The sequence below is a fragment of the Acanthisitta chloris genome, unplaced genomic scaffold, assembly GCF_000695815.1.
Source record: "Acanthisitta chloris isolate BGI_N310 unplaced genomic scaffold, ASM69581v1 scaffold11185, whole genome shotgun sequence".
In the NCBI taxonomy this organism is placed as follows: domain Eukaryota; kingdom Metazoa; phylum Chordata; class Aves; order Passeriformes; family Acanthisittidae; genus Acanthisitta; species Acanthisitta chloris.
Genome location: NW_008672117.1, coordinates 4,939 through 30,525, shown reverse-complemented (window position 1 = coordinate 30,525; position 25,587 = coordinate 4,939). Strand labels below are relative to the sequence as shown.

The 25,587-nt window shown below is 41.2% G+C and overlaps 1 protein-coding gene across 1 annotated transcript in view; it reads right to left on the bottom strand.

Moving 5' to 3' along the window:
- Positions 1–2,639: 2,639 nt before the first annotated feature.
- Positions 2,640–25,587, bottom strand: part of FSD1L (fibronectin type III and SPRY domain containing 1-like) — a 25,087-nt gene continuing 2,139 nt past the window's right edge. Inside the window, exons 3-14 of the mRNA XM_009074397.1 lie at positions 25,057–25,188; positions 24,379–24,480; positions 21,511–21,533; positions 18,557–18,678; positions 15,130–15,339; positions 14,699–14,797; positions 12,825–12,951; positions 10,312–10,344; positions 7,070–7,167; positions 6,372–6,623; positions 5,955–6,043; positions 2,640–2,759 (exon numbers count right to left, since the gene is read on the bottom strand). Coding sequence (XP_009072645.1) covers positions 2,640–2,759; positions 5,955–6,043; positions 6,372–6,623; positions 7,070–7,167; positions 10,312–10,344; positions 12,825–12,951; positions 14,699–14,797; positions 15,130–15,339; positions 18,557–18,678; positions 21,511–21,533; positions 24,379–24,480; positions 25,057–25,188 — 1,407 coding nt within the window. The remainder of the gene's footprint in view (positions 2,760–5,954; positions 6,044–6,371; positions 6,624–7,069; positions 7,168–10,311; positions 10,345–12,824; positions 12,952–14,698; positions 14,798–15,129; positions 15,340–18,556; positions 18,679–21,510; positions 21,534–24,378; positions 24,481–25,056; positions 25,189–25,587) is intronic.

The following is a 25,587-nucleotide window of genomic DNA, read 5'->3' as shown; positions in this document are numbered from 1 at the left end:
ATCACCAAAGAACAACCCCTCCAGTCCTTGGATTCACACAGGGAAAGGTTCCAGGTATCCCTTTCCAGCTGCAGGTACATACCTTGCACCAGCTACAACAAAACATCCCTGGAAGTAGTGTGGGGTCACTCATCTTTTTGTGGTGGTGGTGCTAGAGAGACACTAGTTCAGAAAAAACAGTCTAAAAAAAAAGTCTCTAAAGTGCTTAAGGCAATTCTTCATATCCCCATTTACTAAAAACAATTGGACTAGATGTTAGCAGCAAAAATTCAACATCTGTGCAAACTATTATATAACAAATCCATTCTTGTAAGGGTAAAAAGTCACGTGTTAAGTTCACCTAGGACATCAGTTAAACCAAAACTTGCAAGTCACAAGTCACAGTATGAAACACTCCAAGCTTTCCGCTAACTAAATGTTAAAGAAAAATTACATTTTTACACTGTGCATATCAAATTTACCTTTGCAGGTTGCACTACAACTTGCTAAAAAGAAAAAATGTTCGAAATTTAAATGTTTCTCTGTGTTGGAGATTTACTCATGGTTCGTTCTCACTACACACTGAGTTGTTGTAAACATCCCCTTTCATTCCAAAAAGGGAAACGGAAAGAGGAACCGCAGCTGAACACCCAGGATCAAGCCAATGGCTGAGTGGTGTGAGGAGGTATGAGCCTGTTCTGATGCCTGTGTAACAGAGGCCTGGGCTAGAACAAGTCTCAAAACTGAATTCATAGCAGCTGATCCCCTAGAACTCCCAGTCAGGTGTCCACTGCAGCACAGAGGAGAGAAGAATGTTATACAGAGACTATCTGGATAATAACAACATCTGTAGATAACGTATGAAACAGATTCTGTTAACCATGAACTATGTCACCTCTGAGTATCTTTGTGCTGAGACCCAAACCACTGAAATGGTAGAAGGTACAACAGTTAAAAAACTTACTTTGTACTTCCCTCTGCAAAAGAGACTACAGGTAACTGTTCACAATGCAAATAGTTAGAGATGCTCAAGCTCCCGATAGGAAATAAACATTAAAGGCTCAACTCTCAAGAGAAACAAATCTCTCTAGAACAGTTACTTACATTTCCTTGTTAACTTTAACTTTCCACTGAATATCATAGACAGTTTGTTAGAAGCTGTCTCAAGGAACTTCTCTTCTTGAGAAATTGGGATGGACAGGAAAGAGCCATTAATAATAATAATAATAAGATTTAACATGATTAGATGTTTGTGTTTCCATGGGCTAAAAGGATACATAGAAGAGAAAATGTACATTGGCCCTGCAGGAAAGGAGCCAATTCATAATGGACCCTATCAGCATGAATTTACAACAGTTTTCAGGTGATACCACCAGGAAGGAATCTTAGTTAGGAAACAGCTGATTCAAGTGTGTATCTCAAAACCATTTCCAGGCTCCTGGACTTGATTAGAGGGAAGAAAACAGAATTAAACAGTGTATAATACACCAGTAATTCTCACTGACAAGCTGGGATTTTCCACGAAGAATATAACACCATTTTTTCCCTTTAGCTCTCCCATTAATAGGAATCATTTGGTTATTGTTACTAAGCTTCCAACCAGGAGTCAGAGTGACAGAACACCCTAGCTCAACATTTCAATGGATTTGTGAATCAAGACATAAAACCCTGGTCCAGAAGCAGATTGGATGCCAGCTGAAAAAGCATTTGCTCTCTTTCTATGTTCTGCTCGCCCTAAAAAAAGGGGAAGGGATTATGCTGTCAAGAGATCCTTTAGAGCACAATCCTCTGAGAGCCAATCTCATAGCCACACACCCATGGCCTAGCAACAGGAAAGCCCGGAGAGGACCCAAACTTGAGTGCTTCTGAGACAGCAGTACTATGCTGTAGAGCTTGCAAATAAAGCTCTGGATCTTTTGTCTCTGAACCTCTTCCCAAAATATTCCTTGGTTCAACAGCTGGATACCACAACACCACTGAGGACATAAGAATGCATTAAATACCTCTATATTTCCTATACTTCCTCTCATTTGTGACCAACAGGAGCCAATGTCAACATACATGGATTTTTCAATGAGTTATTCATGGGACATCAGAGGATTTTATACCAGGAAATGCAAACAATCATAGCCTGGTCTAACTGTTTATTCATACCAGGCCTATAGATTCTTGTGATATTCTTTGGAAATCACACTGCTGTGGTATTTTGCCAGGCTGGGCCAGCAAATCAATGCACGTCTGACATCATGAATTCTAGTGGGAAGCCTAGTAATAACAAAATATATAGTTAAGTAATTCATATTAGGAGAGCTAATAAAATGGTATTTGCTATATTGTTCATAGAAAAATAACATTTGTAACAAAACTAATATTCAAGCCCATAATAAAATGCTTAAATACAGTATTAGAACAGTACATAGTTAGAGCCCCTTATTTATTTCTTCTAGATAGGAAACACTTCGGGTTTTTTACTGTTTTTCTGGATTCCCAATAGGTTCCTAACACTTTAGCCCCAAACCTTTGCACTATCAGTACCCAGGCCCTAAACAGTGGAAGGTAGCAAACCCAGTTTAATCCAATGCTCACAAGCTTCTGTGAGCAGCAGCTACACAGGAAAAAACAACCAAACATTCAGCAATAGAAATGTTTAACAGACATTACTAGGCAATATTGTTTAGGCTGCTCGTTGAACCACTCAATCCATTTTCACTTTTCTGAAGAGTTCTCACAGCACTTGGCACCTGCAATCCAGTACTCACTGTGAGCCCACCACACCAGATCTAAGGGGAAAAAGAAAAATCAACATTACAAAGCACATACATATCTCTTCACCCATCCCACGATGGAACTAACACAGAAGTTATCCTGCAGCTGCATGTCTTCTCTCTTGCTCTTGTCACAGCACTCTATAAGACATTCTAATCAGACATGCTAATTTTTAAGAACACAAAGTCTCAGATGCTTCATGTAGTAGGCTTTGTGACTCTTAGGTTTGTTACTATGTCTAAAATTTAACACTAAAAGACTTGCTACTAATAGGAAAACTTCTTGGAAGACCAATGTGTGCAGTAGTTTTGCATGCCCAGGTTTTGGTAGCTAGAGGGAGGGCTACAGGGATATCTTCTGTGTGAAGATGCCAGAAGCTTCCTCATGTCTGATAGAGCCATCACTGCGGCAAGGCCAAGAAATCAGTAACTAGTAACAACTCTGTGGTAACATAGTTAAGAAAGAGAAAAAAAAAGTTACTGCACAGATGTAATTGTGTCCTGAGAAGAGAGGAGTAAGAATATGTGAGAGGAACAACTATGCAGACACCAAGGCCAGTGGAGAAGGAGGGGGCAAAAGGTACTCCAGGCACCAGAGCTGCCTATGGTGCAGCCCATGGTGAAGCAGCTGTCCCCCTGCAGCCCATGGAGTTCATGGAGTGCAGAGATCCACCCGCAGCCCATGGAGGAAAAACCTACACCAGACGAGGTAGATGCCCAAAGGAGGCTGCAAACTCATGGGAAGCCTGTGCTGGAGCAGCTCCTGGCAGGGACCTGCAGACCCATGGAGAGAGGAGACCCACACTGGAGCAGAGTATCTGGCAGGACTTGTGACCCTGTGGGGAGCTCATGCTGGAGCTGCCCCTGAGAGACTGGATTGCATCCTGTAGGAAGAGACCCATACTGGAGCAGTTCCTGGAGAACTGTAGCCCATGGGAAGGACTCATGTGGAGAAGTTCATGGAGAGCTGTCTCCCATGGGAGGGACCCCATACTGCAGCAGGGGAAGGACCCCTCTCCCTGAGAGAAGTGGCAGTAACATGTGAGGAACTGACCGTAGCCCCCACTCTCCATTTCCCTGTGCCACTGGGAGGAAGGAGGTAGAGCTTGGAAGGAGGGAGGGGTGGGGAAATGTGTTCTTATGGTCTACGTTATTTTCTCATTATCCTGCTCTGATTTTGTTAATAATAAAATCACTTAGCATCCCCAAGTTGAGTCTATTTTGCCCATGACAGTATTCAGTGAGTGATCTCTACTAGTCCTTATTTCAATTCACGAACCTTTCATTATATTTTTTCTCCCCTGTCCATTTTGCAGAGGGGAGTGAGTGGTGTGTGCCTGGCATCCAGCCAGGGTCAACCCACTACAGTGTGTCAGCAGCAAGTACTTTGAATGACAATGAAAAGCAACGCTCTCACTGTGCTCCAGTGCCTGAGAACAGTGCATATTTCTGCCATGTCATGCCAAAATTATGTCACCATAAACACAGAACCAAAAAAAAAAGCTATTCTACAAATGAGTTACATGAAAGAATGCTGTATTTCGACGTTTAGGAGTAATTATGAGAGTTCTAATTAAGCAGCTTGTCATTATTACTTGACCTGTTCAGGCTAACCCAAGCAATGTTAAGATTGTTATCACCCCATCCTGTACACTCCAGGCTGGCTGTGTGAGATGTACGCTGATAGCCTCAAGTTTGGCAAGCAAATGTTTCCTTGGATGCATTAGGAACTGGCTTAATGAGTCAGCCTTAGCAATGCCAGAGACATGGCTAACATATTATAGAATCATAGAATCAACCGGGTTGAACAAGACATCCAAGATCAACCAGTCCAACCCTACCATGGTTATTAGACCGGGGCACCAAGTGCCACATCCAGTCTCATTTGAAAACCTCCAGGGATGGTGAATCCACCACCTCCCTGGGCAGCCCATTCCAAAGCCTGAACACTCTCTCCACAAAAAACCTCTTCCTAATATCCAACCTAAACCTTCTCTGGCAGAGCTTGAGTCTGTGCCCTCTTGTCCTCCTGCTGGTTGCCTGGGAGAAGAGACCAACCCCCACCTGACTCCAACCTCCTGTCAGGGAGTTGCAGAGGGTGATAAGGTCTCCCCTGAGCCTCCTCTTCTCCAGGTCAAACAACCCCAACTCTCTCAGCCTCTCCTCATGGCACTTGTGCTCGAGTCCCTTCACCAGCCTCGTTGCTCTTCTCTGGACCTGCTTCAGCGCCTCAATGTCCCTCCTGAACTGAGGGGCCCAGAACTGCACACAGTACTCAAGGTGTGGCCTCACCAGCGCCGAGTCCAGGGGCAGAATCACCTCCCTGGTCCTGCTGACCACACTGTTCCTGCTCCAGGCCAGGATGCCATTGGCCTTCTTGGCCACCTGAGCACACTGCTGGCTCATATGTTGGGATATCCCATATGACTCATATCCCAACAATATGTATCCCAACTGTTCTGAAGCTACTCTGTTCCCTATGTAGAAAAGGATCAGCAAGACAATGTGTCCTTTTAATCACCTTGAAATAGATAGCCATGAAAACACCCGTAAAAATCCCAGGCCTGCACCCATCTCCCCAGGTGTGAGGGACTTGATGGCACCTTACAACACAGCTGATAGCCTCCAAATTAAGTTAAATTACTTAAATCATTAAAGAAAAACTAATATGCAGCAACTAATCCTTATCCTGTGCATTTCTGGCAAGGTTTGAGGCTTTAAAATTGCAGCAAGTTGTTGCTGATCAGTTTAGAGCCACAGAAGAGTTATGCAGAGCAGTGAAACAACTGGCAAGAAGATCCCACTGAGCTTTTAAAGTGGTAAAAGCTGGAGTCTTTTTTTTCCCCACTGAGAAGCATCTGGCATTATTCAGTCTCATGACACCTGCTCTGACAGCTCGCAGCATCCTGGACTCCTGTCTGCATTGGTTCGGATCAATTATGGCAGCAGGACCATCAGCTACTGCAATGTGCTATTAATTTACCATACCCAATGACTTCTCTTTACATAGCTGAGACATCCAGCTGCAGAGTTCTCCAACAGGAGTGCCACTATAAGCACCACATGGACTAAGAAGGAAAACAGTCAAGCATCTTTAAAATTCACTAGTCAGCCAAAAACAGTGCTTCCACTTTCCTTCTTTAAAAAACAACTAAGTCTTCAGTAAACTGAATTCAGTGCTAGAAACTGAAAAGTGTTTTAGCTACTGACCATGAAGCCTGGTAGCACAGGTTGGGTGAACTTTGTTCTGAAGGTGTATAACAGTGCCTTTGAGTTTGCATCATAAAATGAGAGCTGACCTAAAAGAGAAAGAAAACAAGCTGAATTTAAATTCGTAGTCTGGCTTACGTGTAAAAAAAAAAAAAGTGACGCTTTCCCAGGGAAATGTTTCCAGAACACAATAAATAGAGCCCACAAGACTGAAAAATTCACAGTCGGTAGCTCTGTCACAGGGATGAACTCAGGTTATTTGACCTTACAAGCACTAGCACACAATCAGCTCTGGGGCTGTGTTTTCATACAAGACTGTATCACTCTGGAAGTAATGCACTTTAGCCCTATACTGCTCCAACTGGACACAGATAACCAACCACATTTTCAACTGAATCTCCCCAGACTGTAATTTACCTCCATCAAAGTCGCAGTATACTCCTATTCTGTCTGGAACAGGTATATCTAGAGTCTTTGCTTTGTTATTATGTTTGGCTGAAAACGTGGTTTGCAGCCAGTTGTTGATATGGATGCACCAGCTCGAATTAGTCTTGCCCAGCTGGTCAAACTTCCCTGGGTTTCTGTACGTTATTCCCACGCTGTAGGATTTGCAGTCCTTCTGGGCTCTCACTTCCCAGTAATGCTGTCCACTTTCAACAGCAGTGTCTCCTGCCAAAAGAAATGAACTGCTATAATTAACTGCACCTCACAATACTGCCTGCCTTACAGGCACCAGTGATTTCTTCTGTTTCAGCTTATGGTGAAGAAATACAAAGATCTGAACTCACAAGGACTAAAAAAATTAACTGTGCAATAGAATAGAAATATAAAACAGAATGAGATTGTGTTTACCTACACTCATTAAGACAAGACACATTTAACATCAATTTACATTTAACAGCAGTGAATGTCAGTCACTTAGAGCTCTGTAATAAAGTTCAACAGACTTGAAGACACACAGTGCAGCACGAAATTCTAGTGTGACATGGGCAGAACTACCTCTGGGCAGTACAGTGCTAAGTCAACAGCCTTGAACATCCACAGACTCTCCCTCCAATTCCTGCCTCCTCTGCCCTTCCACAGCATTACATCTCTAACAGAACAGTCCACCTTACCCAGCACTGTGTAGGATTCACCAGCAAAGCGATCCCTGCTGCCCCTGGACGAGGCTCTTGTGCTGTTAGGGGTCCTCTTCGGGGACGCTGCACAGCTTCTAAGAAGAGATGAACTACTCAGGATTTCAACACAGCAAGAGAGTCAATTAGGGTGCAAGACACACACATAGCTATTGAAATGGCACGTTAGTTCAGCCACTTAATGCCTCTGACAGCATGCATGCACAGGGGCTGAGAGAGAAGAGATGACAGACAGGAAAAACACACAAAGTGATGTCACAAACAAATTCAAAGGCAGCTGAAAATGGAAACAGGATGGGGGGTAAAGCCAAGGTATGACACACAGTCTGAACGAACATACTTCACACTGGAGAATACTCTAATGACAACTCAGTTGTATAAGTGTATATAACCTAATGAGGTTTTCAAATTATTTTTTTTTTAGCCTCAGTTAGGCCCTCAAAAATAACTCCCAGCAATTTCACCATTAAACCAAGTGGAGACTATTTGCAGTATTCCTCATTAGCCAGGGAATCACATCTGATTAGTATTTTAAAGGCAATTAGTAGCAAAGTGTTTTAACTTCAGGAATAGCTGTGCAGTTTACAGTCTAATTTCATGGACAAAAAATTAAGAAGCACGAAGATTACAGAGGAAGAGAACTTGAAAATTGCTTCTCAGGTGTATTTCAGAGACTATCATACATTAGCCTTAAAAGAGCTACTACACATGAAAGAGTTCTCTCCAACTTCTCTTTCAGCTACAATTTGGTAAAGCTAAGTGGTACTTTACTGTCCACTCCTACAGTGAAGTTCACTTGTTTCCTTTACAATTCAAGTTTTCTGGAGTTATTCTGAAATGCCATTCCAGAAAGGGTTAGAAAATGTCCCTTTGGCCTAACACCATCGTTAAAATAAAGTCACACAGGGATCAAAAGCTGAGTGATATTAAGCTGTCAGACATAAGTATAGTAAAATCTAATTCATGACTAAATTTGCTTTATTCCAGTTACAAGAAATCATTGACAAGAAAGTTGTTTACTTTAGCATCACTATTTAGCACATAAATTTCACAACAGTGATTAGAAGACAACTGTGCTTCCAGGAGTTTACATGAAGGGGGTAAATGTATATTGTGCACGGGCACCACATCAAGTGCTTTTGAATTTTGTAAACATTTAGGACACTGCAGTTTACTTACCAAAGGAAAAAAGGTAACAAGTGATAGCATGAAAAAAAAAATAACAGCAAAGCCAAGAATTAAAGCATAATTTCAGGGGGAATCACCACTCTTTGCAGATTCCATCGTGCAGCAGACATCATCCACTCACACTTCCAACAAATGCTGCTGAAAGTTTTCTACTAGGTTCAGTATAAATGAGTTATGCAGAAAGCAATGTGGCCATTTAGAGAATCACCAGAAGAAAAATGCAGGTGCATTGCCAGTGTTTTCTCAAGGTCAGGAAAACTTTAAATGGTTCTCAATAGCATTTGTTCTCCTCAAGTCTGTAAATGGCCACTGCATGTGCTTTGTCCTCTCAAAATCTAACAGCCTTTACCAGTTCAGATAGCTACATTAAATATTTGACATAAAAGTTCCAAAAAACAGTTGTTCAAGACTTCCTCCCTCCTCCCCAGTGCTTAAGTCTCCCTTCCAATAGGAAAAGGCAGCAAATTCTACAACAGAAAGTCAGTTTGGTGCCCATTTTCCAGTACAGCACAGTCTTCATTAGCCATAACTGCCACATTTTTTTCCACTATTCAGTGACCAAATATTATTGTTTTATGGTTAGGATTGTTCCTACAGAACTGCAGTTAGTCTCTGCTTTCTCATCCACTTCAGCAAACAAAACACACTCCAAGCAACATGTATTCCCTCTTGGAGAAGAAAAGTCAAAGAGGGATATCCAAAACCACTCATAGGTTTTTCTTCTAGTTTAATGTCTCAGATAATTGAGCATTTTGTTGCCATCACATGTTTCCAACCCTTAAAAAAAGCACATTTGTTGTCTGAAACAATTATACTGCAATTTCTTTCCACCTAATATGGAGCCAGCTCCAAATTTTACCCCTAACAGAGACATCTCACCATGCTCTTAGCAGGAAACTAAAGCCACTCACAAGGATAAAGCTCATCTAAATCTCCCGCTAGAAAAAGGTCAGTCTGAGATGCCAAGCTGAACATGCGACCCTGTCCTACCAAAACAAAGGCAAGAGCTAGGGAAATTCTTTACTGACAACTACAAAGAGAGGCCAAGGTGTAAGACTCACAGAGTTGAGCAACTAGGAACATCTCCAAGACATTTCTAAAACTTGGTTTAGCAGAAATTGATGTGCTTTATGTAGCAGAACCATTGACACCACACAGCTTCAAGAGCTTGTTTCACCTACACAAGCTTTGCTTTACTGCTGATCTCAAGCCAAAGACAGACCCACAGGGCAGATAAATACAAGGGAGCAAAACTCAGAAGAAATTAGGAACCTGGGCATTTCTTTTGGTCCCATAACTTCCAAACCAGCAAAACAGAGCAAAAATGGGAGAAGTAATTTCTCAAACAGAAGGTTTACCAGAAAGATAATGAAAAAGAATTTGCACTAAAAAGCACAAGGAATCGGAGAATGCTTTACCTAACTTTATATATGCAAAAAAGAGTCTCTCATTTGAACAACTGGTTCTGCAGTTAGAATTGCCATGAAGCTTTTTACACAAGCCATCAGGTTAAACTTCATCCTCACTGAACATATAAAATCACTTACTTCTCACCCTCTGACATCTAGTAACAGCTACAGCACAAGTTCAGAGGCACAGAGGTTTTCAGATTAAAAATAAGAACAAAACAAAATTATTTTAAAGTTCTCAGAAACGAAATCTTCACCACATTTGTAAAAAGAAATGCAGTGAGTCATCCTGTGTCAGAAGATTAAATAAGCAGCAGTATGTCTGCAAGTAACAGGGATCTATGTATCAACACTAGAATACACGAATAATGTTCTTCCAACCATTGCAAATCAGGTTTCATACACATCAGGAGGCAACTTTCCAGGAAGACTGTCTTCCAGACACTGGAAAATATATACATAATCTCTATGGGTCCAACTTTAAAATAATTTCTAACAGCATATGTGCACTGCTGCTGATAAAGGCTATTAGATTTGTTTTTCACAACACCAAGCAAAGGAAAGTAGCATAGATTCCTAGGATCTAGCACCTAGCTTTGTTGGGAATAAGAGATATATTATCACCTTCTATTGCTCTTCAGCAGAGGAGTCAGGCCACTGTTGACAGAAACAAGTAGTCATTAAACAACAGTATTATCCCAATTTTTAAAATGACACTAGAAGTTATTCTGCCATGCTTCTGGCAGTATATTCCTGTAGGAAAAGTATTTCTTCATACACTATCTCAAGCTGTGCATGCCCAAAGTCAATAAACTGTCTTTGAGGCAATGGCCAGCAATGTGGCCAAGCAGTGGACACTGTTCACACCTGCACTTCAAGGCTTTTGACACACTCCCCCACAGTTCCCCAAACCTCAAGAGGTGAGATATAGACAAGATAGTGGGCCATAAGCTCTGTAGAGAACCAGCTGAACAGCAGGCTCACAGCAATGGATAGTGCTCTCCAGACCAGAGAAATCAACACAATGGGATAAGGTGAGGGACAACCAAGGGAAGAACAGTTCTGCAGAAAAGCAACTGGGAGCCTTGGTGGGCTGCAGAAGCTAACAACAGTGCACTGTGCCCTTGTGGCAGAGGTGGACAGCCACAGCCTGGCCTGTAACAGCAATTAGGAGGCCAAGGCAAGTGACTGCTCCTCTCCATTTGGCAGTTGTCAGACTGAGCCTGAAGTCTTCCTGTGTCCAGGTCAGGGTTCCTGAGGATTATACACCAACACACTAGAGCAAGTCCAGTGGAGGGCCAACAACACAACAAAGACTGAGGTACAGAAAGACAAATGGGTTTTTCAGGAAAAACCTAATTGCTGGCTTTAATGATGTAACAGAACAGAAAAGGTCAGTCCAGGCTTTTCTCAGAGGGATGCATGCTGATATCCAAGAGGCACCTGGTTCTCATTTCACCACAGGAAATTCCAGTCAGGTATCAGGATATTCTTTCCCCTCTCATGAAGATGGCCTGGAACAGAGGGCCAGTGAGTTAACCCATTCTTCATCCACACAATCTTCATCCTTGGATATATTCAAGGCTCAGCCAGAGCAGACTGATCTAGTAATGTTCTTCCAACAGTATTTGTTCAGTGATTCAGAACAGCACACACCTACATCTACCAAGAATTCTGTTGAAGGTACTTCAGTAATTTTCCTAGATGAAAACAGCATGTTTAGGGCTGCCACTTCCACAAGACTTGTTTCATGATCCTTTATCTTTTACTATCTGGTTTATTGGCACCTTTTCCTCATCAATGAGGGACTGAGATATCAGATTCAAACACCACCTAGGTGGTACAGATTTTATTTAACCTTAGCTTTTTCAAAAGGACAAAGCAATCACCTTTTCCTTATATTTCTGATAGTAGAAACGATGTCTATTCACCAGAACTAACCTGCAACGCTACTAAACATAAAATTACATCAGTTGCCTGTTGACATTTACCTTAGTTACTGTATTGGGCTTACATGGCAAGGCTGTGGTAGCAGAGGGGCTTCTGAGCTGGCTTCTGTGAGAAGATGCCAAAAACTGTCCTAGTGTCAGAGCCAGTGCCAGATGGCTCCAGGACAGATCCACTGCTGGCCAATGCTGAGCCCATCAGTGATGGTGGTGGTAGCATCTCTGGGGTAACATATTTAAGCAAGGTACAAACTGCTGTGCAAGAAGAGGTGGAAGAGAGGAGTGAAAATACAGCCACCCTGCACTCCATGAAGGATTCCACACTGGAGCAGGCAGACATGCCCCGAAGGGAGCTGCAGCCCATGGAGAGCCTGTGCTGGAGCAGGTTTGCTGGCAGGACACGTGGCCTTGTGCAGGACCCACACTGGAGCAGTTTGTGAAGGACTGCAGCCTGTGGGACCAGCCCACACTGGAGTAGGGCATGAAGAACCGGTTCCCTTGGCTGAGACTCCACACTGGAGCAAGTGAAGAGCATAAGGAGGAAGCAGCAGCACAGACAATACATTATGGAGTCACCACAACCCCCATTCCCCACACCCCTGTGCTGCTCAGGGGTGAGGAGGTAGAGAAGTTGTGAAGGAAGTGGAGCCTGGGAAGAAGGGAGGAGTGGGGGGAAGGTATTTTAAAGATTTGGGTTTTTGTTTCTAATTATTCTACTCTGATTTTTATTGGCAATAAATCCATCTAACTTTCCCCAACTCGAGTCTGTTTTCCCTGTGAAAATACTTGTGGGGCAATCTTCCAGTCCTCATCTTGACCCCAAAACTTTCACCACATTTTCTCTCTCACTGCCCAGTCGAGGAGGAGAAGCAATAGATCAGCTTGGTGGGCACCTGGTGGTTAGCCAAGGTCAATCTACCACATCTACAAGTTATTTCAGTACCTTGAACGATACCCTAACAAATGTGTTTTAAAAATAATTAAACATTACTTAACAATTCTGACACAATTTTACTCTCCACATCTGTGTGACAGGGGAAGTGGCATAACAAAAAGTTCAAATTTCTTCCAGAGAGAGGTTTCCAAATGAAAATCCTTGTCATGTCCCACAGTCCTCAAGTATTTTAATTCCCCCTTGCCCTCTTTAATTGTCAGGTGAGGTATCCCATACATTTACAAAACAGTTCTTACCTGCTTTTATTTTCCTTCCCTTTCATTTTTTCTTGGCCTTTGCCTCCTGTAGGATCCCATTCAACATAAGTATCTTCTACTTTCAAGTTCAGATGAGATGAAGTACTGTCCAAACTGAACACAAAGGCTGGTCAAGACAAAATAGAGAACACTGAAATGGTATAATGCTCTCTCCAAGCAGTGGCTATTTATAGAAAATGACAGAAGCAGAGGTAAAATTGTAGCAGAGCATTATCCAGCGTAATAGAAATATCAGATTTTCAGTCTGATGCTTGTAATCAAGTTAATGAGCCCTATAAAGGAGCCCATCTACCTACATAGCTTACAAAGTGAGCATAAGTAATATATATGTACAAAGTAAATATTATCACCTTTATAATGCATCAGAATCATCAGATTAATTCAGGCAGTGGTTTCTACTGCTTACAGACTATTCCCTATGTTGTTACAATCATGAATGACTTCAAAAGGCTTATTTTCCATGCTCTGCAGCACTGATTCTCCAACAAGGTGTTTATCACAGAGTCAATCAGGTTGAAAAGGACCTCTGAGATTGAGTTCAACCCATGACCTAACACTACCATGTCAACTAGACTATGGCACTATGTGCCACAGCCAGTCTCTCCTTACAGACCTCCAGGGACAGTGATTTTATCACCTCCCTGGGCATCACATTCCAGTGTCTAAATTACGATTAATAAGGACTGCAAACTTGGGGAATACTCGAGTCACAGGGCAGCTCAACCAGGCAGACACACTGAACTGTATGTTAGCTGCAAATACAAGACAGTAGAGAAGTAGATCCCAAAGAAACAATTTAAGGAAGCACCAGCTGAGTAGGCCCCAAAAAGCAATTAAAGGCTGGCTAAGTGAACAAAGGGAAGAGATAGTAGTTCACTACAGGATACTGCTTTATCTTACTAAACATATAGAACACTAATTTTAAGATTGCTTTAGCTTAAAAGGGTGCTGAGCTTGAAAAAAAACCAAGCACAATGCGCATGTGCTACGGGATGAGGTGACAAGTTTGAACTTATGAAGACTACTAGCCTTCCTCCTGAAGACCCCCAGCTGACCCCCAGAGACCGATGCCAAATAAGGGGGAGGGTGAGGGAGGAGATTATGATAATGATTTCCAAGAGCTAATTGTAATAATAGCCACCCATTCCTGGAAATAATGAATATGTAGAGCATTTAATGTATATAAACTGTGAAGTTTTTGTCCCTGGTTGCACAAGTTTGGTGGAGAGATCCCCCTTGTGCCCAGCACTGAATAAACAAATACCTGCTACTCAGAGATTCAAGTCTGTGAGTAGTTCTTTTCCAGGTTTTCTTGCCATCACTTCCCTCCTTTTTCTGTTTCTAACTTTCTTATCACACCTTCTCTCCCCCTCCAGGGGGAGACAAAGAAATTATAAAGTCTCACTCCCTAATGGTATTTTGACATTGTTTGTGTCCTAATTCACACTGGGGGAATCGAATGAACACTCCTGAGTCTTATTGGACCAGGACAACTACACCAGCTGTTTAGATGCCCTAAGACTTGTTCACCAACAACATACATCTTTCTCTTGCTGGATGTTGGAGTGATGTAGCAGCACATAGTCAGCTCCCATTCAAAGCAACCAACGTCAAGCTCTGTTGGAGAAAGTAACATTACCATCTCATTTTTTAGTGTCTGAATGCTAAAAGGTATCTTTATGCTAATAATCATCTCATTCCTTTACAGCAATGGTTCTTTTCCTTTCCACTCAGGATGTGTTTCAACAGTGCTCATGCAGAAGCAGATTTAACACACAACTTCACATATGAAGGCAGTAGAGTTTACATATGTGTTTTCACTATAGCTAAGGTTAGAGCCTTTCCAATTTTACCTTTGGTTTCCAGGGTCACAGGGTCAGAGTATTCCCCTGCCACAGCTTTGTTGCAAGCTTGTACTCTGAGGTTCATGTATTTTGTGTCAAATTTCAAACCTAAAAAGTGAACATTTAGAAACTTGAAATTACATTGAATACTGACAATGTTTACAAGACTAAGACCTATTCCACATAGATGTCTACCACTTAATCTACAAAAAACACGCTTGATATCAGTGTGAACTTTCTTTAATGCATGATTATTTTTTTCACAAAACCTCAAAGTCAAAATAAAAGACAGAGCTATTATTGTACAAAGCAAAGCACCCAAGACTAATGTGATATGACAGAAGCTTCAATACATGCAGGAAAAAGGGATATTTTGCCAAACTTCCAAGTATAAAGAGTTGTATCAACATTCTTGGGTATGAAGTATAAAAAACCTTTACCTGATAACGTATACTGAGTAGCTTTAATACAGTCGATCATTTCCCAGTGCTGTTCACCTTTTAGTCGAGGGAGTCCATCAAAGTTGGTTTTCCTATACTCCAGCACAAAATGATCAATTCTGCTATCTTCTTCAGGCATTCTCCATGACACTGTTATGCAGTTATCTGCAACCAGACATGCTGCTATGTCTATCTCTGGAGCTTTAGGGACTGCAGGAAGACAAATACACAGATCAGTTCAAAGAAGAGGATGGGCTGAATATTGTTTTGTTCTCCTGAATATTTGTTTTGCTAAATGAGAAATAAACATCAGAATTTGCAGCATGGTTTTCAGATCTTTGTCTGTAAGTTGGGCTGACCTCTTCTGGAAGAAGTAAAGACATGCTTAGAGTGAACTTAGAATACTAACCTACATTTATAACAAACACTACACAGGACTAACATTAAGAATCAAACTTCTCAGTCTTTAGGAGGTAGCTATAGCTGCAGCCCACAGACAGTATATGTTTACTTCCATCACTACAGACAGTGTAATAGTTTCCACTCTCCACACCACAGTTCTTTCCTTTTTACCCTTTTGCCTTGAAAGAAGGGGAAACAATTCTTAAGATCCACTAAGGACTGAAGTTTTGCTTATAGACAATAGAAGTGTATTTACATGAAATCAAAGAGCACTTAAGTCAGTGGGAAATGTTTTGCACCAGAGTTTACATACTATTTGTAGTGTCTAAAGTACATTTAAGGCAGAATTCTGCTGGAGGAGGTAAAAAGAGGTTTTACTGTTTGCAGTTTTTAGAGGAAGGATCTGCAAAATCTTTTCCTTTGTTTCAGCATTGACAAAAGCTTGTAAACAGACATATGAGTAGCCTACAAGTCAATGTATCAAGCAGGGACATCAAAAAAGTACAATACTGATGCATCTGGGGAACTGACAGACCTGCAGATTTTGTTTGTCAAAAATCATCTCTTTTCGTAACACCCAAGCCCTTAACTGTGCTATTCTGTAGAGGTCCCAGTGGCCAAGTCCTAATTACACACAGGTTGCTTTTATGCAGTTAAAACAACTATTTCTTGAACAGATTGTTAGCCATGATTCCCCTCCATGATGACAGATAACAATCAGCTGCACATTATTTGCGGCTGAGTCGCTAAGAGATGTGTAATTTAACCATCTAGATACTAACACCTCCTAGCTATAGCAGGTTCACTAGAAGCAAAAGGCCTAGTTTGGTTTATACACACTACTTCACACCTTCTCCTCTTGATCTGTTCAAATATTTTAACCCACCACTACTGAAACACATGCTTTCACCCTCACATCCCGGAAATTTAAGCCAAGCAGGAATCAAACTGAAGCTGTGGTATACGTTTAAGATGTCTGAGAACAAGTAAGCAACACAGAAGAGACTGAAAGCAAAAGTATTCAAGCCTGTACCGGTTTTGGCTAGGACTGTTACATTTCTTCACAGAGGCTTATAGAGCACTACACTTTGGATTCAAGTTTTGGTAACACAGGGGGTTTAGTTATTAAGAGTAGTTCTCTCCCACTTCTCTCACTGCTCCGTCAGCCAGGGAGCTGTCAGTGCACAAGCACTGGGAAGGAACACAGCCAGGACAGCTGACCTAGTTGACTCAAGGATATTCCAGACCATATGACATCATGCTCAGCACATAAACCAGTGAGATGAAGAGGGGGGAAGTTTGGAGTGATGGCATCTTGTCTTCCCAAGTCCCTCTTCTGCTTTCCTGGGGATGGCTGAACACTCATTCTCCCACAGGAAGCAGCAAGTGAATTCACTTATGCACACAGCTTTTGATTTACCTATAAAACTGTCTTTATCTCAGTCCACAACTTCTCACTTTTATCCTCCTTATTCTCATCCCCATCCCACCATGGCAGGGAGAGTGAGCAAGCAGCTGTGTGGTGCTTTGCTGCCTGCTGGGGTTAAACTACAACAAAGGCTCAAGTGTTAATTACATGCATTCGCCAAAGTCATCCAACAATAATTCTGAGAGTAATTTGAGAAGATCCCTTAATAGGCAAAACAAAAATTAAGACTAGGACAAGAATTTCAGCACATATACCTGTAAGTATAACTACCTACTCCAATTATTTTTGTCATGGTATAAGATACCAGATAGTCTTCGAAGTGCTTGAGGTGACCAAGCCTTCAGCATGATTCTGGCAAGTAGTGTTCAAATTACCACAACACCAAACCAATTTTCAACTTCCCACACTAGGACATTAGTATTTCATGATGTATGAAGGGCTATCAATACTCACTGCAATTCTGCCTGCAACAGTTTGAGCTACCAGTATTTTGTGTCTGAGTAATTTGAAAGCTTAGCACTACAGTAGAAAAAGCAAAATTGATACCCAGACAGGTAATTTTCCTGTTTACAAACCAAAGGACCAAATAATTTAAACTCCTATGTATTTGACAATGAAAATGCTGTATAACAAGGGTCACACAAAAGCATATCTTTATCTAGATACAAGACTTTGTCCACACTTGCTGTTAGATCTTTACACTCCTACTCCTGTTAAACAAGTGTACTGTGATCAGCTTACCTTCCCTGTTTCCCTAGCTAAGAAACACAGAGCAACAATCAACTCCTAAAGTCTAAGACTAGAGGGTGAATTTCTGCCTCAACACTGGTCATTTACCACTCCTGTGACCACATACTGTATCTGCAGCAAGGCAAACAGGCAGAAATGTAAACTGATGCCACCAAGTCCTTAACAGATTTGGGCTAGTGACCTAGAGATGAAACAATTTACATCCCTGTCAGCACTATTCCTGCCAATATGTTCTTGGTAACAGTTAAGGGCAAAGTGTTTTAAATAGAACAGCAGTATGAGTAAACAGACATGAAAGATACATACTGGTCTAATGCACCTAAGTTTAGTGTCAAGAAGGAATAGATGTGTCAATACACATTTTGTACTATGGTAACGTCACTGCACTAGTAGACTATCCCTCTCTTGCATTTCAGACCATTTCACCACTCTTGTACTAGTTTACATTTCCATGCATAACATTGCTGCAGATGAGTAGGACTCTGGAGTGTCACTAAGCATCAAGCTAGCACGCACAGTCCTGGGAAACCTCAGTTAACTTCACAGAGTACAGAGGAACTGACAACTCAGGAAAAAAACATGGGCTGGAAAACTCATTGTCACTCCTGAGATCAATATTATTTTCACAAATGCTGTCTTAGAATGCAGAAATTAATGCAATACAACTAGTAAACTCTTACCCTCCATGTATTTAGTTTAACATACAATGAGTAAAAACAAGGATAGGTACTCTGATAAATTTGCTCACTGAGGGGCAAGAGGTGTGGTTTTCTTGCATTTGGTTGGTTTAAATGGATAAAGTTGTTAATGTAGTAGCAAATTAAAACCACTGCATACAGTTTTTACCTGGCAGAAACTTTACAGCCTGGAGCATGCGCTTTTCAGGAGTGAAGTCCACCATCAAATGGGTCATACTATCACTGACTTTGGGTTTCAGAGAGATGCGGAATGCTGAAGCCACTGTGACACTAAAGCCAAGAAAGCAGCATTAACATAAAGGTGTTTTACATTGTTCAAGTCCTACAGCCATTTTCCAAAACAGCAATAAGACAACCTGTTATCATTAACACCAAACTACTGATCAAAGACCAAAACATCTTTCTCACAGGTAACTGTTTACCATTCACCACACTCCAAAACAGAAAGTTTTGCTAATGTGATTGTCTCAGAGAATAACATTGCAAACTTCCATATTACTAGGCAAATAAATACCAGAGGCAACTAGAGGAGAGTTTAAAACATTTTACTAGTGAAGAAACTTCGGTAAGAGACAAACCAAAGTTCCTATCACTTGACATAAAAATCAGGAAGGATGAAAAACCTGAAGCACTGCAGACTCAAGACATTTCTAAACACAGCAGTGAACAAGCTGACTATGCTAATTTCATATCTATCTCTGATCTTGTCAGCAGATGAAGAAATGTTAAAGCTGCAGATTGGAGCATGCAAGTACCTGACCAGTCTTACTAGACACAGTGAAGCACTAAAGAACCTTCTGAAATTCAGCAGAGGCAATTGCAGGTCCTGCACCTCGGGGGGGAGGAATAACCCTATTGGCAGTACAGGCTGGGGCTGACCTGTTGAAGAGCAGCTGTGGAGAAGGACCTGTGGGTCCTGGAGGACAACAAGCTGCCTCTGAGCCAGCAGTGGCCCTTGGGGCCAAGAAAGCCAATGGAATACAGAGGTACATTTGGAAGGTCATTGCCAGCAGGTCAAGGGAGATGATCCTGCCCCTCTGCTCAGCCCTGGTGAGACTTTTCTGGGAGTGCTGTGCCCAGTTCTGGGCTCCTCCAGAGACACAGAGCACCTGGAGTGGGTCCAGAGAAGGGCAACAGAGATAATTAGGGGACTGGAGCATCTCTCCTGAGGAATGGCTGAGAGAGCTGTGCCTGTTCAGCCTCAAGAAAAGACAACTAGGAGAGAACCTTATCCATGTCCATCAGTATCTGAAGGGAAGTGTCAGAGGATGGATCAGGCTCTGCTCGGTGATGCTGAGCAATAGGACAAAAGGCAACAGGCAGAAACTAATCCACAGAACTTCCACCTAAACATGAGGAGGAACACTTAACTGTGAGGGTGAATGAGCACTGTAAGATTGTCAGAGTGTGTATGGATTCCCTCTCACTGGAGATATTCAAGAACTGACTGGATGCAATCCTGTGCCATGTGCTCTGGGATGACCCTGCTTGAGCAGGGAGGTTGGACCAGATAGTCCACTGTGTCTCCTTCCAACCTTAGCCTTGCAGCAAGATCTGAATAACACTGATTCAGACAGCACACGGGTCCCCACTCCTAATTCAAAGATAAAAAGATCAACTACAAAGAAATACACACCACAAAGCAAAGTCAACTGCAAACACCTGAATGCATATTATACTCCAGATGTGTGGGATCTTTAGAACACCTAATACTTATCACTTCCTGTGAGCTACCACATACTCCACTAGTATGCAAGAGAGACTGTGCACTAACCACAGACACACTAGAGAACAGTGAAAAGCAAAACTTCTGGTAGTGAGGGAAGGGGATGGAATATAAAGTTTAATATTAAAGGTATGTATGTATGTCAGGGGGGACAGGCATTACAATTTTGGGATATGAGACTGAACTGTCACAAAAGACAGGTCAACTGATCTCCCAAGACAGAGTGCATGTTCTGAAGCTCTGTATAGGTGCCTAGCAGATTCTACTGCTTGGCCAGATGGATAGACTAAATCTCTCCTTAAGAAACAATAATCCTCTAACAAGCACTAAGAGAACACCAGGGAGCAGTCAGTTTCAGAGAGTTTTTAAATTTCTGTTTAGACACCAATCTTAAGAGAACCACAGAGGGTTAGGTGATATGGCATTTCAAGAAACCACAAGAGAATGCTTATTAGAGATATAAAGTATTAGTATTTCCATCACTCACATCCACTATCCATCTGATTTGTTAAAGACACAAAATCTTTGCTCTTGGAAAAACAAAGATTAATTTCTCTAGCATTTACTCATTTTACACAGCACCTCGGTGAATGTAAATCAGGCCCTTCCTTGAAAACCTGTGCACTAAAAACCAACCTACTTGGTCCATAAGAGCAACACACACTGAAAATACCCTGTGACCTGCCTTCCAAAATGTTATCCACATCTTAGCAAGTTTTCTGAACCAGAAGGTCAGACTCTTGGAATAGAATTCACATTATTCCAAGGGAAAAAAACCCAGCCCTAGCATATGTTTTGAAACAGTAAAATTTTCATTTTTAAACAACAGTTTGAAGATACAGTTCAAAGAAAAGCTACCAGAAATAACAGTTTCACTGTCACTAGTCAGTGGTGTCACCAGAAATACTGTAGCAGCTACAAGGTTTTACACATTCTGAAGGAAAATTAGCTACCAAGATCTTCAAATACTTTAAAAAAATAAGACAAACAACAAGATTTTCTCACAACTTAAAAGAGGCAGAGTCAGCTTAAAACATCATGTCAGCCATCAGGTATTGATAATAATTAAGGAGATGGATAAATAGATCTCTATTTAAAAACATGCAAATAATAGCAGCTGCTGCATGGCTCTACTACCCTGCATTAAAATAATCTCTCTCTTTATTTAAAGATATAAAAAGCCAACAGTCAGCAAGGAAAAACACTACATGAACAGCACAGAAGTTTAGTTCTGTATCAAAAGTTAAGAAGTCACAACAAACACTTAGGAAAGAGTCAATGTATTCCATTTAAGCTGAGTATGATCCCTTCAAAGTAAGTGCATTTTCAAGGATAAGATTAATTCAAAGACAACAGTGATAGATTTTGTACTGTACCTATCTTTGATCTGTCTGGCAGCCTTGATGCATGTCAGGAAGAAGAGAGAGAAAGTAGTTAATATTTCCATGCAAGTATCAATGGCAGTAACATGCAAGAAGGCCAAGAACAATCTCTGCTGTTATGGCTCAGATTTGAAGATCAAAATGATTTTAACATTTTCACCAAAATCAATTGTCCCATTAAGCATGTTAATAGCATGGGTTAGCATGGCAACACTGCATCACCTGGGGAAAAAATTGATCTCAAGAACCACACCAAACCAATGCCAAATTACTCAACTTACTGGGTGTGACCTTGTCTTTTCAGATTTCTCTCAGCTGGTTAAGTTACTCTCCATTGCATTTTAAAAGAGCTACAGGACCAAGTCAGGAACATTTAACTACCATGGTATTTTCTGTGAAACTGTGAAGTGTTTATTAGTGGCATGTAACCTTCCCTGACTTGTTTGGCTACACACCATAGGATGTATGCTTTGATAAGCAAGAATAAAATAGGACTTGCTCTAAATTTTCCTCTGAGAGTTGTTGTAATTTTCTAGCAGTACTTCCTAAAAGATTCTATGCTGCTATTCAAAAATCACAGAATGTAGTTCTTCCCAGCACTTAAATGATACCACTGAAGCAGACAGGAAATACGTCATGGCCATTTCTGTAAGACAAACACTAACTGGTGTTTGGAAAGACAAAAATCCTTCTCTTTCACCAAGAGGAGCTGCAAACCTAAGGCAAAATGTTGCTGCTGAAGTAGTGATGTCGTAGTTATGTCTGTAATCTGTGCTTAGAGTTAACAATACTCTTTGATGCAGTTGTCATTTGGCTGAACTATTTTCCCTTTCAAAGGGAAGACAAACATCAGTTAGTTTACCAGTTTGAAGCCAAAAGTGGAGAACTTCCACATTTTTCACTACATACAAATCACACTCAATAAATAAAAAAAAATAAAATTTAGTTGTCCCTGCTACAAAACCAATTATATATTCCCAAAGTGGAAAGCAGGAAAACCCAAGTATTTAGAAATAATTTAGCTTAAGAGGCAGCTTTGTTCCACTTCAAAACAAAGTTGTTGTAGGAAGTACTGACTGATTTTCCTGCATGACAACTGTAGGTAAAACAGAGATACTTCACAAGAAAAACCTTGTCTTGTGAAACTTGTGGTAGCCAGGACTCAGTGAACACTCTTCTGCAAGCCACTCCTAGCTTTACTCCTTTGACTTCAGTTTGTTCCCAGGCTACTGACAGAGAAGGGTATCAGCCCATGCCAAAAGAGCTGCTCAGCAGTGTCTACCTAACCACTGAAACCTCCTGTATGCTGTCAATGATGTTCTTTTGACTTCCAGGTAAGTCAACTCAGCAAATAAAGCCTCAAAAAACTTAACATAGAAAAAAAAATAACAGCTTAAAAAATAATCTTTGTTTAGTCTTATGCTAGTTTCTTCTGAGCTGTTTTACTAGAGTATCCAAATAAAATTTGTGCCAAATAAAGTCAGGGCTAGAACTGTCCCTTCAGGAACGCTTGGTATTCCTACTAGCAGAGTAATAGAATTAGCTGCCTAATAGCCAAGGCAATATTACCTTAAAATGTCATATCCACATGCACAAATGCTAGGTTGTGTAATGCAAGTATCAAATCCTAGATTTTGGAGCTCATTGGATTGGATTTCAGTATCTTAACCTTCACACTTCAAATCTGAAGTGATTTTCCCCCTAGCAAACACTCAAGTAACTTTCCTTAGTGTATTTGATCGGAAAAAAGCATTAGAGACACCTGAAATGAAACAACTTACAGTACAGTCAAAGCTACATCCTGCACAGAGGTCAAGAGCTAGTTTAGTATTTTATATATCAATATGACAAGACAGAAAGGACAACTCAAACCCAAGTCCTAAGAAAAACACTCAGTTTAGGAGTTGTTGCTCTTCGAGGCAAATAAATCCAAGCTGACACACAGAAAGCAGGACAGCACACAAACATGCTGCCAAAAGGTAGAACTGACACACTAAGACAACTCTCCTCCTCGCTCTTTCAGAATGATTTGTGTCCTTGTTCCCGTTAAAATGCAGAAAGAAGAAAAGTAATTGGGTCTTGGCTTTGGCATGGCTAAGCCCACCACTACCACCAGGATTACTGTAGCAAGCATTAGTGCACTGATTCAGTGTATATGTAGCACTGTTTTATTAATTTATGACTGTATTCTCCCAGTTAGATACAGGTTACCTGATTTACAAGTCTGCCTTGATGAAGTACAAATTATCACAATGCAAGGTCCAAATCAGGATCTTGTCTACACAGTACACACATGAATCTGAAGGTTTTGGGGAACAGAGGAATTCAGTTTTGAACTGAATCTAGTTCCATAGGGTCTTTCAGGACAGCTAGAGAGTTACAAATTTAAGATACACAGCCGGCATCGAGTTCTGCAGAACAAACATCTTGTCACCCACAGATGGGTGAGAGAGCAACCAGAGACTCTGTAAGTGTCATAAAACAGCACTGTGCAACCAACCAGTCATTTGCCACAGCTTTTAGTGCTGGCCATCACACATTTTCCAAGTCAGCATTAGGGAGAATTATTTCACTCTCACTTTCTGGACCAAACGACAGTTGTCCAGCAGAAGGCATTGCTTTCCCTCCCCTCTCACTCTAAATAAGATAAAACTTATCTTATTAGAAACTGCATAAAAATTCAAGGCTCTAGTGCTCGACTTGTCCTCCTCAGAGCAATAACTGTATTGTTATATGCCTCTCTATCCTTACTTTCAGTATACCTGGTGAGTTTGCAGTGTCCAGGACAGTAATGCAAAGGGTGTTTCAAACTGAGACAGGTATCAACATCTGCCTTACACACATCTGCTCAATGTTTTCTACCTCTAAGAGCTCCACAGAGTTCTTTATGTCCAGCGACTGCACAGCAAGTTCCAGCAGCTCTTCAGAACTCTCTAGGGCACGATTACAATGGCTAAGCTGATCCTGAAGAAAAAAAAAAAAACAAACAGAAAGAATAATTTGAGGTCTTCATACTAAAAGCAGTTTAAAAGGTACCAGTCCTAGGAACTACCTGGCTCTGTTATGCATTTGTAACAACTTACTACCTTATATAATCAAGGTGATTACCCTTGACACAGTGTTCTAACTAGGGCTTCACTGTGCTTGCCAAGTGCACAGCGATACACGACACATCCTACAAATCCAAGGGGAAAAAAGCTGGATAGGTGGTGAAGTCTGATTTATAAGCCAGATTTCATCTTAAGGCCTGTTTCTCCTGTTTCTCTTTGAGAAGCAAAGAAACAAACACTTATATTCACATGCACTACAAATCCTATTTACAGAACTGCACCTCATCACTGCATGACAGTGTTTAATGCAGCAGTAGCCTTGAAAAAGGCAATGACTTTATCCCCAACCAGCTCTAGGACTATCACAAGACAATCCTGAAAATCAATACTGCTGTGTAACAAATGGGGATAGCAGAGGAACAGAAACAGAGGAAGTTTAGAACTGCTTCTACTCAGCTGCAAAAGTTTACAGATGTAGTCATATAGTTACCTGCAGAGCTTGAATTTTATGAGCCTCTTCTTGCTGAATAGTGTTGGCCATACTCCCCTTCATCTCATCCAGCACGGAATACAGACCATCAAATTCTTCATCCAACTCACTGATTGCATTAGAGGCATTTACCTGAAAAGAGAATTGAAAATGCTGTTTATACTGGAAACAAATCAAACTAGACTGAGACTGAAAGTAATATATCCATGAAAATTCCATGATCCTCAAACTAGCACAGAACCAGCAGGCAACTTTGTTCCATGAAACAAAGCCCTGATCTTCCCTCTCACAATTATATCGAATGCTGGATGTTTGAAAGGAGGTATCCAGTTCCATACAAAATGATTTCATTTGATACTAAAAGCAGCACTCAAGAAGCCATTTTAAAGATCTGCTGGACGTTTTCCATTTCTGTAGTTAACTTGGCTCAGCTTCAGCATAAAACAACTTACAGCTTACTGACAGGCTAAAGGAACCTAAACCACACCCTCACGTAGATGCTCTGACAATTAGGTCTAACTTTTAACTCAA